Source organism: Podarcis melisellensis (genome assembly GCF_964234715.1).
Source record: "Podarcis melisellensis genome assembly, chromosome: 14".
Lineage (NCBI taxonomy): Eukaryota > Metazoa > Chordata > Lepidosauria > Squamata > Lacertidae > Podarcis > Podarcis melisellensis.
Genome location: NC_138546.1, coordinates 43391685 through 43405294, shown reverse-complemented (window position 1 = coordinate 43405294; position 13610 = coordinate 43391685). Strand labels below are relative to the sequence as shown.

At 42.9% G+C, this 13610-nt stretch overlaps 1 protein-coding gene across 4 annotated transcripts in view; it reads left to right on the top strand.

Annotated features, from left to right (window-relative positions):
- ZNF609 (zinc finger protein 609) overlaps positions 1–13610 on the top strand; it is a 105445-nt gene that overhangs the window by 74686 nt on the left and 17149 nt on the right. For all 4 annotated transcript variants that reach the window (XM_081888398.1, XM_081888395.1, XM_081888396.1 and 1 more), the window contains exon 3: positions 13122–13347. In XM_081888398.1, the coding sequence (XP_081744524.1) occupies positions 13122–13347 (226 nt within the window). The remainder of the gene's footprint in view (positions 1–13121; positions 13348–13610) is intronic.

Below are 13610 nucleotides of genomic sequence, written 5' to 3'. Positions count from 1 at the left end.
GCCAGACTAGGACCTGGGAGATCAGGGTTTAAATCCCTACTTAGTAATGAAGTTCACTGGGTGACCTTGGGCCGATCATAGCCTCTTAACCTACCTCGCAGGGTCGTTGTAGGGATTAATTTGGAAGAGGGGTGGAGAAAAAGGTGAAGTATAAATGCCCTTCTGCTTACCTGCTGAAGAAAGCTAGATCTCAGTTGCCAACCTGTATCCAGAGATCTCCATGTGGTTGCAGTTGGACCCGTGTCAGTCACAAAATGTGCCTGGGGAATTTCAACACTACTTTTATCTCCCCTCACAAAAGGTTGTGCGCTCTCGCTCTCTCTCTCTCTCTCTCTCTCTCTCTCCACACACACACACACACACGACCATTGCATGCACTAGCATCTCTAGTGCTGTGCAAAGCTCAACTTGAAATGGTTACACAGCTTTTGAAATGTAAATTAGGTTTTTCCTTTCCCTTTAATTCATTTGTGCTCCCACCAAGAAATCTGCTTTTGAACGGAAAGTGTTCTGCACCCCCTAGAGAAATTGTATACCGGGAAGTAGATTATGCAAGTTCAGGTTTATTTGATGGTGCTTTCTGACCCCACATCCTCATTTCAGGATAGGTTCATCAGAAGAAATGTCTGAACCAATATTCTTTATAGAATGTGTGCTCCAGGTACAAAACTTAATTTAGAAATTATCTTTAGTTGTCTATGCTTACTATCAATTTTTACCTGGAGATAGCTTCTTAGAATAATCAAGCAGGAAACAGGTTAACCTATCTGGAGTGTGTGTGAGTTATGTATATTTTAAATGTTTCTTTGAATCTTCTCATGAAGGAGGAGTTAAAACAAACATTTTATATATGTATAACTCATACATCTATCACAAGGGTAAATTGATGCATGAATACGTAGCTACCAGAAACTATATAGGGGTTAGTTACGTCCAGTAGCCAAGAAATTCCTTGGCTGTTAGCCCAGCTTAAAAGGAATCTAGACACCACACCCTGGACACATTCACAGATGGCTGAAGTTGTCCCTGCCTTGCTGAAAGCTTGCAAAGTGATAACTTTCAGGTCATGTAGGCTAACTGGATCCTGGCCCAAGGACTTCGCCTGAAATGACCTGTCATCCAGAAATTTTGCAGCTGGTTCCTTTAAATCATGTTCTTCCATAGCTTAATAGCTCCTGAAGATGGATCATCCAGTCAGAAGTGGAGAAAATGTGGTAATTCCAGGGCAACAAAAGGAAATACTGTATATTCAAAATTAGCGGTTAAGTCATGTTTGAGTTGCAAGCTAGAGCAATTATTATTTTTTTATGTAACCATTTCCATGCTAAACTTTTGGAGACCAACATACTGTGCACGTCTTGTCCTTGTCATCCAACCAGCCCCAATCATTTTGCAGGTATCCAACCTTTGGCTTTGCCTTTCTCTAGGCAACAAGAATAATGCTAGGACTGCATATATTTAGTTGACTTTGCTAAAAGCGTCTCTGTTTCATCAAGGGCACAAAGAACTGAGAGGCGACATGCCTGCTTTCCCAGGGCAATTTTAGACAGCCATTTTATGTTATTAAATTATATGTATCTCTTCCGTGATGGAACCTCCTCCTTTACTCCAAGATAGAACTTAAGTCATTAAAGGCATGTTAGCCCACCTATGAAAATTTCTTGGTGAAGGGATGCTAGATCCATGTTCATGTAGAAGAAATGGCCGACCTGGAGTTCTATGCAGAAGTGCCATGCAGTGGGTGTGAGGAGTTGTCACCAGTAGTGGAAAAGGAGCAGATTGCAAGATGGAAAGCATAGTTTTCCAGATTTGTCTGCAAATAGGATTCCTGATTTTCAGCAGCAGAGTTTTTGACCCCAGAAATGGGAGATATATTAGAGCTCTAAGCAGTCAGAGGGATTCTAGGTTGCAAGGGGCTGCTTCACTCAGCAATACCTTTGTCTAAAATTAAAGTGGGGTTGTGGCCACATTCTCTGAGATGATCATTTCTCACCTTCACTGTCCTTCCCTTTCCTTCTAATTTCAAAGGAATCAGATTCCTAGATAGTAAGAGAAAGACTAACATTCTGGGAATTGAAACAAATTTATTTGCTACAGCATGAAAAGTGTTTTAGCTCTGGTACTTGGCACCAGCAAAGAGCATCATTTATCATTAGCTCTGAAGTGGAAGCCAGAAAATTCTAGCTTCTGCTCTGCTGTGATGGATACATTTCAGCCCAAAAGGTGGCTCTAGTCTTTCATGAGGGGCACTGTAGGTGCTTTGTGCTGTTTGCATGTGAAATATATTTGATTCAGTACAGCTCAAAGTTTGAGTAACTTCTTGAGATGCAGCCAGCTTAGAGGTTTTTGGATTTGTCTCCTGTTCCTGGTGTTTACTGGCCCATACAAGGGTCAATCCTGACAAATCTGGCCTTTCTTGTAAGGAGTTATTGTGACTGCTGAAGCCAGTATGCTCACTAGAATTGTGCAGCCTGCCCCATCTCACAGGCTCGAAGTAATTTCATCTTGCTAGTGAACTGACTGAGTCCACTTCTGCAACTCTTGATTATAAGAGTATTTATTTTGGTCTGCTCAGAAGAACACTCAAGGAAGGAGTGGGGAATCTGGGAGTTCAGTCAATAGTAAGAGGACAAGGCTGCCTTACATCCTTGCTGGGTTTTGAGGCACACAAGCAGTGTTAGAAACTCAGATATATAAGCTAGGCACCAAATGGCGTCTTAGACCAAGTTTACAGTCTCCAAAACGGAATGTCTACTTGACATTTTTTGGTAAGGCACTCTAAAGTCTTATTTTTCAAATAATGGACTGTGTTAAACATTCTCAGTTAAACATCTGGCTAGTTCGGATGACAACCTTGAGCTAGGTTAAGAGCTTTGAGAACTTAAAGAAGAAAAGCCACTTGATCCAGGGACAATCCACATATTTATTGGCCTGTCCCAACCTTTTTTTCTTAATGGTGACTGCTCCTGCCAAGGCTGCACAGGAAAAGCATTTTGGTTCCAGAAATTCATTCTGATTGTGCAGATAAAATATAACTGATAGAATTCTACAGGATTGAGCATAAGTGTGTGAAAACAGTCCAGATCCAATGATCCCCAGGCATTCACCTCCAAATAGTGGAGATGTCAGGCCCCATCCGGGTGCTCAGGCACCTTCACTTGGTCTCAAATGATCAAAAGCCAGGTGCAAAATGTGCCTGATGCCTGGCTAATTTTGAACACTACACACAATGTAAGAATAAGGAATTTGGTTGGCTTGGTGCCTACCTTGCCTGCTGCTGGTTTGTACAGTACCTCATGTCACTTCTGGATGCTAACACAAGCTCTGCCATCTTAACACTAGATGACAGAATTTGGAGGCAAGTTCCTGCTGTGGGGACCTCTTTTGCTACCTGATTGGTTCATTGCTTATTAGTGACTGGTACTTATTTGCAGGCTTGGCGAGGCAACTGAAATGAGGAAGACCTTGGTTTTTTGTGTTGACCACCTTCTTTGGGGCCCACCTTCTTTGGGGTATTCATTTTCTTCTGCCCATTTCAATGTAATTTGCACTTCTTGCTTTTCTCAGTCAGGCCATATATCTCTTGCTGAGTTGTGTCCTAAACATCAACCATTCTGTAAGTGACAAGCAGAATCAGCTTTAGAGCAAGTATGATAATGACAAAAATGTAGAGTGGCTGCTTTATGGGGTAAGGTATTGTTTCACTAAGGGGAGATATAGGCAGAAATAATTGTTTCACTAGGTCATGGATGGGGAACCTGTGGTCCTCCAGATGCTGTTGAACTATTACTCTCATCAGCCCAAGGCTATGTGATCAGTTGTCAGGGAAGATGGGAGCTGTAGCTCATAGTCCAGCAATATTTGGAGAGTCATAGGTCCCCCACAGACTTTTGATCTGACCTACCTCTAGATTCCTATTTCTTTGAAAGCAGGATACAAAATATATACTAATTACAACCAGGTTTATGATGCTACACATAAGCATTATGGAACAAGTTTATTCTATTCTTGAGCTACGGTGATTGAAATGTGTGAAGTTAAGATAAACTACAGTTGTTTAGTGAGATGTGGTTCCAACCACATGTGTCTTGAGTGCCGCGTTGTCACTAAGAGAGTAGTGCTGTTGGAGTCTCCCTGCTCTAGGGGGAACCTTTTCCTATTTGGCTACTTACATCCATAGGCAATAAAGATCTAGGCAGGTGGGCTGGAGTGTGATGCCTTTGTGTGTCAGGGTATTATTGATACCAGCAGTGCATGTTTAGTAACTTCAGTATCTGTGGTGGAACTGAAAGAGAGCTTGTTGTCAGCAGGCTGGTAAGGATGTGTGACTGGGAGTTTGATTGCATGGTTTCAGGAGTAGCCGAACCACTGCTGAATAATCAAGAATGAAATAAATTTACATAGAAATATATATCCAGATGGCTTTTGCTTTTGTTTGGGGCTGGTGAGCATTCTTGATTGCTAAGGATCTGGTACTTAGCCAGCTTCAGAAAGGCTATAGCTAAAAAGCATTGAGGATTTATGAGGCATTGCTATAGCTTACTTCAAGGTGACATTCCTCTGCTTTCTCAAATGTTGTTTTATGTGTGCTGCTTTTACATGTTGATTTTTCCCCCTCCATGGAAAATACCATGTAGCCCATACCTTTTTTGTTCTTTATGTATGTACACCAAGAAGCTGTTTCACAACACAGTGACCTAATATAGAACACCTCTTTGGCATTAGTAGAGATGAAATCCTTATGCCTCTTACAGTTGTAAGCACTCTATTGATCTTTCATATTGGGATAAGATAGATTCCATTTAAGTCAGTGGTTTTCAACCTGGGGTGCCTTGAATGATGGTCAGGGGCTACACTGGCCTCTGTCCCATTTTCCTTCCCTCCCTCCCCTGATGCCCTCTTACGTCTCTGCCTCCCAAAGGCTTGTGCAGCTGTTTGTTGCAGCAGCCCTGGCTACAAGCTCCCCAGGCAAATGGTGCCTCTGGGGCAGTATGAGGAGACACCTCTCTTTGGGGCAGAGGGGACAGCTCAGCAACCAGAGTGGCAACTGCAGCTGCCCAGAGGACTCCCAAGAAGAGGGGAGAAGAGAGAAGGCTGAGGGAACACTCCACAAGGCAGAGTGTTCGAAAAAGGGCGAGAGGCTGCCAGCTCTGCAGGCAAGGGGTGACATAACTGGGCTCCTGCGCCCGACAGGGGTGCCACAGAAAGAATGCAGTTGATCAAGGGAGCTGTGGACCCCAAAAGGTTAAAAACTTCTGATTTACGTAATAGTTGGTGTTTCTTGGGTGTGTTGGGTTTTTTTTAATGAGATGCATTCAACTCTAGTTTAATGGGAAAATACATACATTTGTCAGGCAGGGATACTGAACAGGGGTCCATGAAGACCCAGTGGGCACTCACAAATTTCTGGTACCTTAGTCATGCATTTTTCTCTTCAGTTTTGTTGCAGGTAGTATGTTTCTGCCTTGCTGTGAATTGGTGGCAAGCATGAAGTTATCAGCCTTTGAAAGTCATCCCATTACTTACTAGCTAGTGTTGAGAGATGAAGTCTGTATGGCACAGTCTCTTATCCTGAAGGACTGGTTGCCTTTGCTTGCTAGTAAGATACTTTAGGGTTGCTCAGTATCTTTCCTGCCTACCCTAGGGATCAGAGTTTTTAAATACATAGGATCTTTAAAGTCCATACAGAAAGTAGAAGGATGGGGATGTTTAAAAATTAAGCACTGCTTGGTTTGATATATATACAGTGGTACTTCGGGTTACATACGCATCAGGTTACAGACGCTTCAGGTTACAGACTCCGCTAATCCAGAAATAGTACCTCGGGTTAAGAACTTTGCTTCAGGATGAGAACAGAAATTGTGGTCTGGCGGCGCGGCAGCAGCGAGAGGCCCCATTAGCTAAAGTGGTGCTTCAGGTTAAGAACAGTTTCAGATTAAGAACGGACCTCTGGAACGAACTAAGTACTTAACCCAAGGTACCACTGTGTGTGTGTGTGTGTGTGTGTGTGTGTGTGTGTGTGTGTGTGTGTATATATTGTGTAACTAGGGACAAATAAATTTCAATGTATGTTACATTGCTGGTATACTAAATTTATGTAAATACATGAGGTGTAGCATTCTTTTTAAACACACCTGCTTCTCCAGGCCAATTGTGGTCTAAGTGTGGACATTTCCACTATATAAATATCTCCTTTCCAAGTTGTCTTTCTTCTGGCTGCTTTGTGTTAATACAGTGGTGCCTCGCAAGACGAAATTAATTCGTTCCGCGAATTTTTTCATCTAGTGAATTTTTCGTCTTGCGAAGCACGAAATCCCATAGGAATGCATTGAAAATCAATTAATGCCTTCCTCTGGTCAAAAAAAGTCCAAACAAAGCCAAATTTGGTACAACAAGAGTTTAAGTGCTCTTTAAAGTCACACATACTGTAAAAAGCATTTCAAAATTCAAACCCAGATTTTTAAAAAACACAACAGCAGAGTGGCCCAATGGTCACAGAAAATCATAAAAATGCAGGAAAAAAAAACACAAGCTTCCAGATTCTTGCAAACCCCTCCCCAACTGTTCCCCTAGCCACCCAGCACACAGAAATTCAAATCCAGAATTCTTTTTTTTTTTAAAAAAAAGAGTGGCCCAGTGGTCACAAAAAATCATAAAAATGCAGAAACAACACACACAAGCTTCCAGATTCTTGCAAACCCCTCCCCAACACCAAGTCCTTGAATTCCAAACACCCCAACCCAAAATCCAAAACCCCCCAAAAAAGTTTTAAAAGCTTAACTTACCAAATGGCTGCAAAAGAAGTTTTGGAAAAGCTTCAAAAATCACCAAAGTCTTTAAAAACCTCAAAAAAGGCTACTATGTACACTGCGTTCTATGAGTTGCTCCTCAAAGTCAAGTTGCAACTGTATTAATGGTGTTAAGAAAAAGGAAACAAACTTGCAAGACGTTTTCGTCTTGCGAAGCAAGCGCATAGGGAAATTCGTCTTGCGAAGCAGCTCAAAAAACGGAAAACCCTTTCGTCTAGTGAGTTTTCCGTCTTGTGAGGCATTCGTCTTGCGGGGCACCACTGTAGATGAGAACCTCTCCTAAAGAGGGTAAAAGATTGACCTCATTTCTTTCCTGTTATGTCAAAATAATATATAGGTTTTTGGATGAATGTTTGGAGCCTGCTTTAATTTTTTGTGTTTTCATCTGTGTCGTTACAGTAGGCAAATTATATCAGTGCTGTAGGGTTCCTCACTTCAATTTGATGTAACGGTTGAGAAATAACAAAATTAATTCTAAGCAGTTATAATGAAAGAATGTTATAGTGCATCTCATGGAAATACAGATGTTACATGAGTGATAGTTTGGAAACATAATTATTAATCTCCTCACTCCCTTTGCATTTTTGGAACTCCAGAGACATGGAGTATCTCCTGCAGTCCTTTATGATCTACTTGGTGGTGAGGAGAGAGTGTAGTTAGGAGAGATATTTTGGGAGGACAAAGCATGGGGTCTGGGGGTGTTTGGCTTTTAAATAGCCTGTATACACCTGCAGATCTTGGAACTTAGAGCTGCCATTCCTGCCTTAACTGTCAGGTGGCACAATAATCAGCGGTCTACAAACTTTGGCATGTCTTAGTAATCAACCTAGACTCTTGCAGGGTAGGCTTTTCTGCTTCTAGCTCCACAGAGGCAGGTGTGGTTTTGTGTCCATTGCCCAATCAATGGGTTTTACAGAGGAAGAGCAGCAGGTGGGATTTGCATATATGAAGGGGTAATGACTCTTTTTAGGCCATGACACTGATTCTGTGTCCTAACAAAAAAACAAAGGAAACCAAAGCATGACAGATTTTTTGAAGTGACACTCCATTCCCACCTTTGTTGGCAATGGTTCTTTTTAAAAAAATATAAAAGTTGCTTTCCTGGACAGTATATTTTCTTTTATGATTGCCAAAATTTAACTTTTGGTCACCATTGACAACTACATTTTGGGACCCTCTGGCTGGGATACAATCAAAACAAGGTAGCTGATTACTTGATCAAAGGCATCCTTATCATCATAGAATATGTAAGTGTGGACTTTTATTTATTTTATTTATTGAGTTTATATCCCACCTTTTCTCCAAGTAGGTCAAGGTGGTGTACATGGTTCTCTCCCTCTTCATTTCATAACCTGGCATCTTAGTTTAAGAGAAGCCCTTTTGTGAAGCCATATTCTGTTTTTGGCTGTGGGCTGAATCCAATATCAGTCACAACCCTGTGTGTTTCTGCAGATGTACTGGGCGAGCAGTCGTATCAAAAGTTCAACACTATTGGTACTTGCACTTCATTGGTGTATTTATTTTGCCCTAGCACTTGAGAGTTATTCACTGAGTGCACCTATTCAGAAGGATGATGCAAGTCTGGGCAGTGGAAAAGGAGTGTGTATGTGTGGATCATCAATGCAGAATTTTGGATGGATGGGTCCTGAAGATTTGGAAGAAGAGATAGTGGCTATGTTAAGTCCAAAAAGATTCACTTTCATTGAGAGGGTCCTAGATCCCTTGCTATATGTTCATGACCTAGTGCATGGAGCTTGAAAAGGACTTTGAAGTTGGTGTAGTCAGGTATGTGCCATTTGACATTATACCACACTAACACAGCTTGCTCATTTGGCAGTGGCTGATGTAATTTTTTTTTGGAGACTTTTTCTCTGCAGTCCAACATTTGCACTTGCCAGTTGTTTTCATTGCATGTCTGGCTCTGACAATATTTTTAGTTCCTGAGCCTAGCAGGAGTTTTTGCACAGGAGGAGAACACAATGTAATTACTACCTATAGGGAGATTAATGATTCCCAACTCTCTTCTTTCCCCATCAGCCTGTCTCTCGTATTTTATGTTGAGCAAATACACTGGTCTTGTTTGCAGCTCAGAAGAGATCTAGAGGCTTGCCATTGAGAGATGTGAAGCTAGGCTTCAATTCTTCCCTTTTCTCCCAGTACTTCCTCTGACATGTATTCTGGTCAGCAGGGTATATTCTCTCATGGCTTTCTTCGAAAAGCTCTTTCTAAGATTTTCCTTCCTTCCTTCCTTCCTTCCTTCCTTCCTTCCTTCCTTCCTTCCTTCCTTCCTTCTCTGTCTTCAAAAGCTGCAGGGAGGATTGAGCTACATATGCTCTCCCTTCCTTCTGTCTCCTTTCTTCACCCCGACAGCTGATAAATGATACTACATTTGTTCCATGGCAGAGTGAAATATGAAATCCCATAAAGCCACCTCACTTATTAGATGGTTCTCAGCAAGCTGCTTATTATGCTCTGTGGCATAATGCAGATTACAAATGTGACCAAATGATAATTAGCAAAGCTGGAGTGGCAATTAGTGTTCTTCTGCTGAGTACTGATTACCTTTCAAAGTAGAAAGCAGCTGAAGGGTTTGCAAGCCTGCAACTACCCTGACTCTAAATGCACCAAGAAGTGCCCAGATCTGTATACAGGGTATTTTGTGTTGAAACAGTTTCCATCTTCCAAGATGGTGACCATGGTTTCTTGCCAAGTATTTTGCTTTAATATGTGAGAGGAGGGAGCATCTGCTCAGGATTAGAGAGCAGGGTTTTCTGGAGCAGCTGGTTAGTTCCATTCTCTGTTCTCACAAGCAACAGGTAGAGGTTTCTAGTGTCTTCTGTGGCAGTGTGACCTTGATCTTCAACTTTAATTGATAGGACTCCACCTGGGAGCTCTTCAGAGGGTGTCAGTCCAGCTGGCAGAAATTCTGAGAAGTGTAAGCCTACCAAGTTGGGGCTGTAGATGACATTCCTTTCTAGGGTGATGTCAGAGCTGTTGCCATAATCAAGGCAAAATGTGCTTTAGATTGTTGTGAGACTGCTCTAGGGAATTGTCCCAGTAAGCAATTTCTCTCTTAGTCAGGATAAAGGGGTATGCAGCCACCACTGAGACCTTTTCTTGCTCCCAGACACCTTGAGAATCTTTGCAATCTTTGCAAATGCATTGTGATTACAGTGTAGCTACTTAGTCTCTAGGCACGTGGGTGGCACTGTGGGTTAAACCACAGAGCCTAGGACTTGCCGATCAGAAGGTCAGCGGTTCGAATCCCCGCAACGGGGTGAGCTCCCGTTGCTCGGTCCCTGCTCCTGCCCACCTAGCAGTTCGAAAGCACGTCAAAGTGCAAGTAGATAAATAGGTACTGCTCTGGCGGGAAGGTAAACGGCATTTTCATGTGCTGCTCTGATTCGCCAGAAGCGGCTTAGTCATGCTGGCCACATGACCCGGAAGCTGTATGCCGGCTCCCTTGGCCAATAAAGCGAGATGAGTGCTGCAACCCCAGAGTCAGTCACGACTGGACCTAATGGTCAGGGGTCCCTTTACCTTTTTACTTAGTCTCTGCATGCCTGTTTCTTTTCTGTCTCCATGTCAATCTTTATCAGAAGCCAGTTCCTAAGCTTGAAACTAAGCAAATTGGCCTGATTTCACAAATGCAGTCATTGGGGCCCTGCTCAGCAAAATGTGACATACCCCACCATGCACAGAAGACTGCACTTCTTTTGCCAGGAGACATTTTAAAATGCAAGAGATATAAGCCAGGCTCAAATCCTCATCCTCCCAAGCATGACTTACAGCAGGGATCACTAACCTGTGGCCATACAGATGTTTTTGAGCTACAGTTCCTATCAGTCCTAGCCAGCGTGGCCAATAGCCAGGGAAGTGGAGAACTTTAGTTCAGCTACATCTGAAGGGCCAAAGAATAAGCAGCTCTGGTTTAGAAGATGGATAACATGAGCTGAGTGTTCAACCATGTTCTCCCTCCTCTATTTGCTGGTTTTACTTTACCCATAGTTTGACATCAATCAGGCAAACTATAGTTGGTACAAACTTCCAAACTATGGGTTGAAGTATATTTGAAAACCACGGTTTGGAAGTTAAAACTAACCATAGTTACCTGATGGTTTGAAGGGTTGTCTTGGCTATGTGGGAAGTGTACTGAGAAAGTGGTACGTCCATATATACAGGTTAGATTTATAGCCTTGTTCTAACATGCTAGAAATGTGTAGGAATGTGTTTTTTTCTGCAAGAGAGCATTTGGTCTTGAAGTGAGGGCTGAGGGAACTGGTACAATCAAGATACAGACTTACTGCCTCTGAGAGAACTAGGCCATAAGCTTTGCTACCTGCCTGGGCAGATACATCCAGCTCAGTCACTGCAGATTAAACTGGCATCCAGTATTAAATGTTGATGAGATTGGATTTGCTTTGTTCAGCTGTCCAGAGCAAGGATATACACAGAGGGAGAAGGAGCCAAATGCAGGCAAGCAGGCAAAAGGCACTCTGGGTGTTTCGTTCTGCTATGTTAACATGACTGGAAGTGAAAATCCATCCCCAGAGCTCAGCATTGCCCACGTTCTTGGGCACCGAACCTTGCCAAAGGGGAGGCAGCTGTTTCCCTCAGTTATTGCTCCTGTGATGGGGAACATTTAATGAGAATGTGTTCACTGAAGGATAAACATAAGGGCTTTTGCCTCCTCATCCTCTTTCAGGGGCACTAGCTAACATAGAATTTGCCCTTTCCCACCATTTTCTTACTAAGTTTTTGGACACAATTATTCCTGAGAGTTGAAGGGAGCTCAATATATTTGCGATGATACTGTACAACTCTCCCCTCCCAAGAATTGTTTTGGGAACATTGTAGAGATGTAATTCTGATGTGCAGCACTGGGCACACAAGAATCCACTTGCTCTCTTTCATTGCATTTAATTACTTTATAAAAAGACATAGCTAGAGGGGGAGGGGAAGAGGGATGGCATCAGCTAAGGAGGATTATCTGACAACTGTTCAAAAACCAGAATTAGTTTGAATGTGTGTGTGTGGCTGTTGGCAGTAATGTTCCATAAATAACTCCTGATTTTATGTACATGAATGCCCATGGGAAGGAGAGTGTGCAGGGTATCTTCTGGCAAAGGGGCTTGGAGATTTTTGCTTTTGGTTCATCTGAGACCAAGAACAGCAGGCTATAATCGCCAGCAAGCAGGCAGATTTCCCAAAATGACAGCTTGAAGCCTTTATCCCCCTGATTGGAATGTGTCTGCTCTTACCAGAAGATACCCAGGGCCATCACTTGAATGTTGAGTGGCATTTGGAACAATTTTTGAATTAAATGATTATTTGAGGCAGCAGAAGCCAAATTGGAAACCTTGTACTCAAAAACTGATTCTGTCTGAGCAGCCAGCATCTTCATGCTGCAGATTCTCTTTCAGGGGTGGCTGAGGGATTTCCTTTATAAGGTGGTTACTTAAATTGGGAGAGGGAGATAGTTCTGCTTTGAAAAGAGATGGGCAGGTTGGATAAGGCCCTGAAATTGTCTTTTCTTCATATGTGACATATGACCTGCGTATTAGTGGTGATTTTCCTGCTCTTTGTGGTAGCAACGTGATCGCTTGGTGGCAGGCTTCAGGGGATAACTTGCATCTGCCATATTGGAATCTGTTTCTATAGAATACACACTGGCCAATAACCAGGCTGACTTGTGCCTAGTTCTCACCAAGGCGGTAAACGTATGTCTGGCTTGTACCACATCAGACTACAGATGCAGGACTTGCGTGATTTAATGCTCCTTCCTACAAAAATAACTCCAGAGTTGGGGAGGGGTAATCCTTAAATATCAAGGAGAAAGAGGTCTAGTCCATCCCTCTGACCATTGTGCCAGTTTTGTGTGTGTGTGTGTGTGCGTGCGCACGCACACACACACACACACACACGAATACACGCATTCTGGCCATATGAGATCCCATCTATAACCCAGAAAGAAGCTTACTACCTGGGTGAGAGCTAGGCCTTGGTCTCCTTTCCCCTTTTAAATAAGAGCTGCATGTTTAAGGAGGCATATGAGGAGGAGGGCGCTGGATGAGTCAAAACTTAATTTGTAAAATGCATAATTTCCATTCACAAGTTCGGGGGTGCAAAAAGCACCTAGATTCTGTCCTCCAGTGCTGAACATATTGAGTAAGAACTTGTGACATCTGCTCCTAAAGCTAAGATCCAAGTGGCAAATATAGGGCCTAAATGCCAGACCATCTAATTGCAGACATAAGGAAGATCCAGCTGCCCTTATCCATCTGTATTCATTTGTATTTTCTCTTTTTCCAGATGGAGTCTCCAGTGTCCACCCCTGCAGTGCTACCATTGCATCTTCTTGTTCCTGTTGTCAACAGTGATATCTCATCACCATGTGAGCAGATAATGGTACGCACTCGCTCTGTAGGGGTGAACACATGTGATGTGGCTCTTGCTACGGAGCCAGAGTGCTTGGGCCCCTGTGAACCTGGCACCAGTGTCAATCTGGAGGGCATCGTGTGGCAGGAGACAGAAGACGGTAGGTGTCCTTCAGTATGTTTGTTTTAAGAGTAGTGCTGGTCAACTGATGGTTCAAATGCTGTATCCCAGCCTAGTTCAATTTGTGTGGCATTGCACAAAATAAATGTTGCCCCAGAGGACTCTGCCATAATGCAAATTGCTCTTAATTGGGTCAGTATTGTTCCTTTGGAAGTGGTGTAGTCCAGGGTAAAAGCTGCTTCCAAGAAGGCTCCTCTCGCTAGGCAAAATGAGAACACACTGTGGAGGCGTCTGGGGTGTACC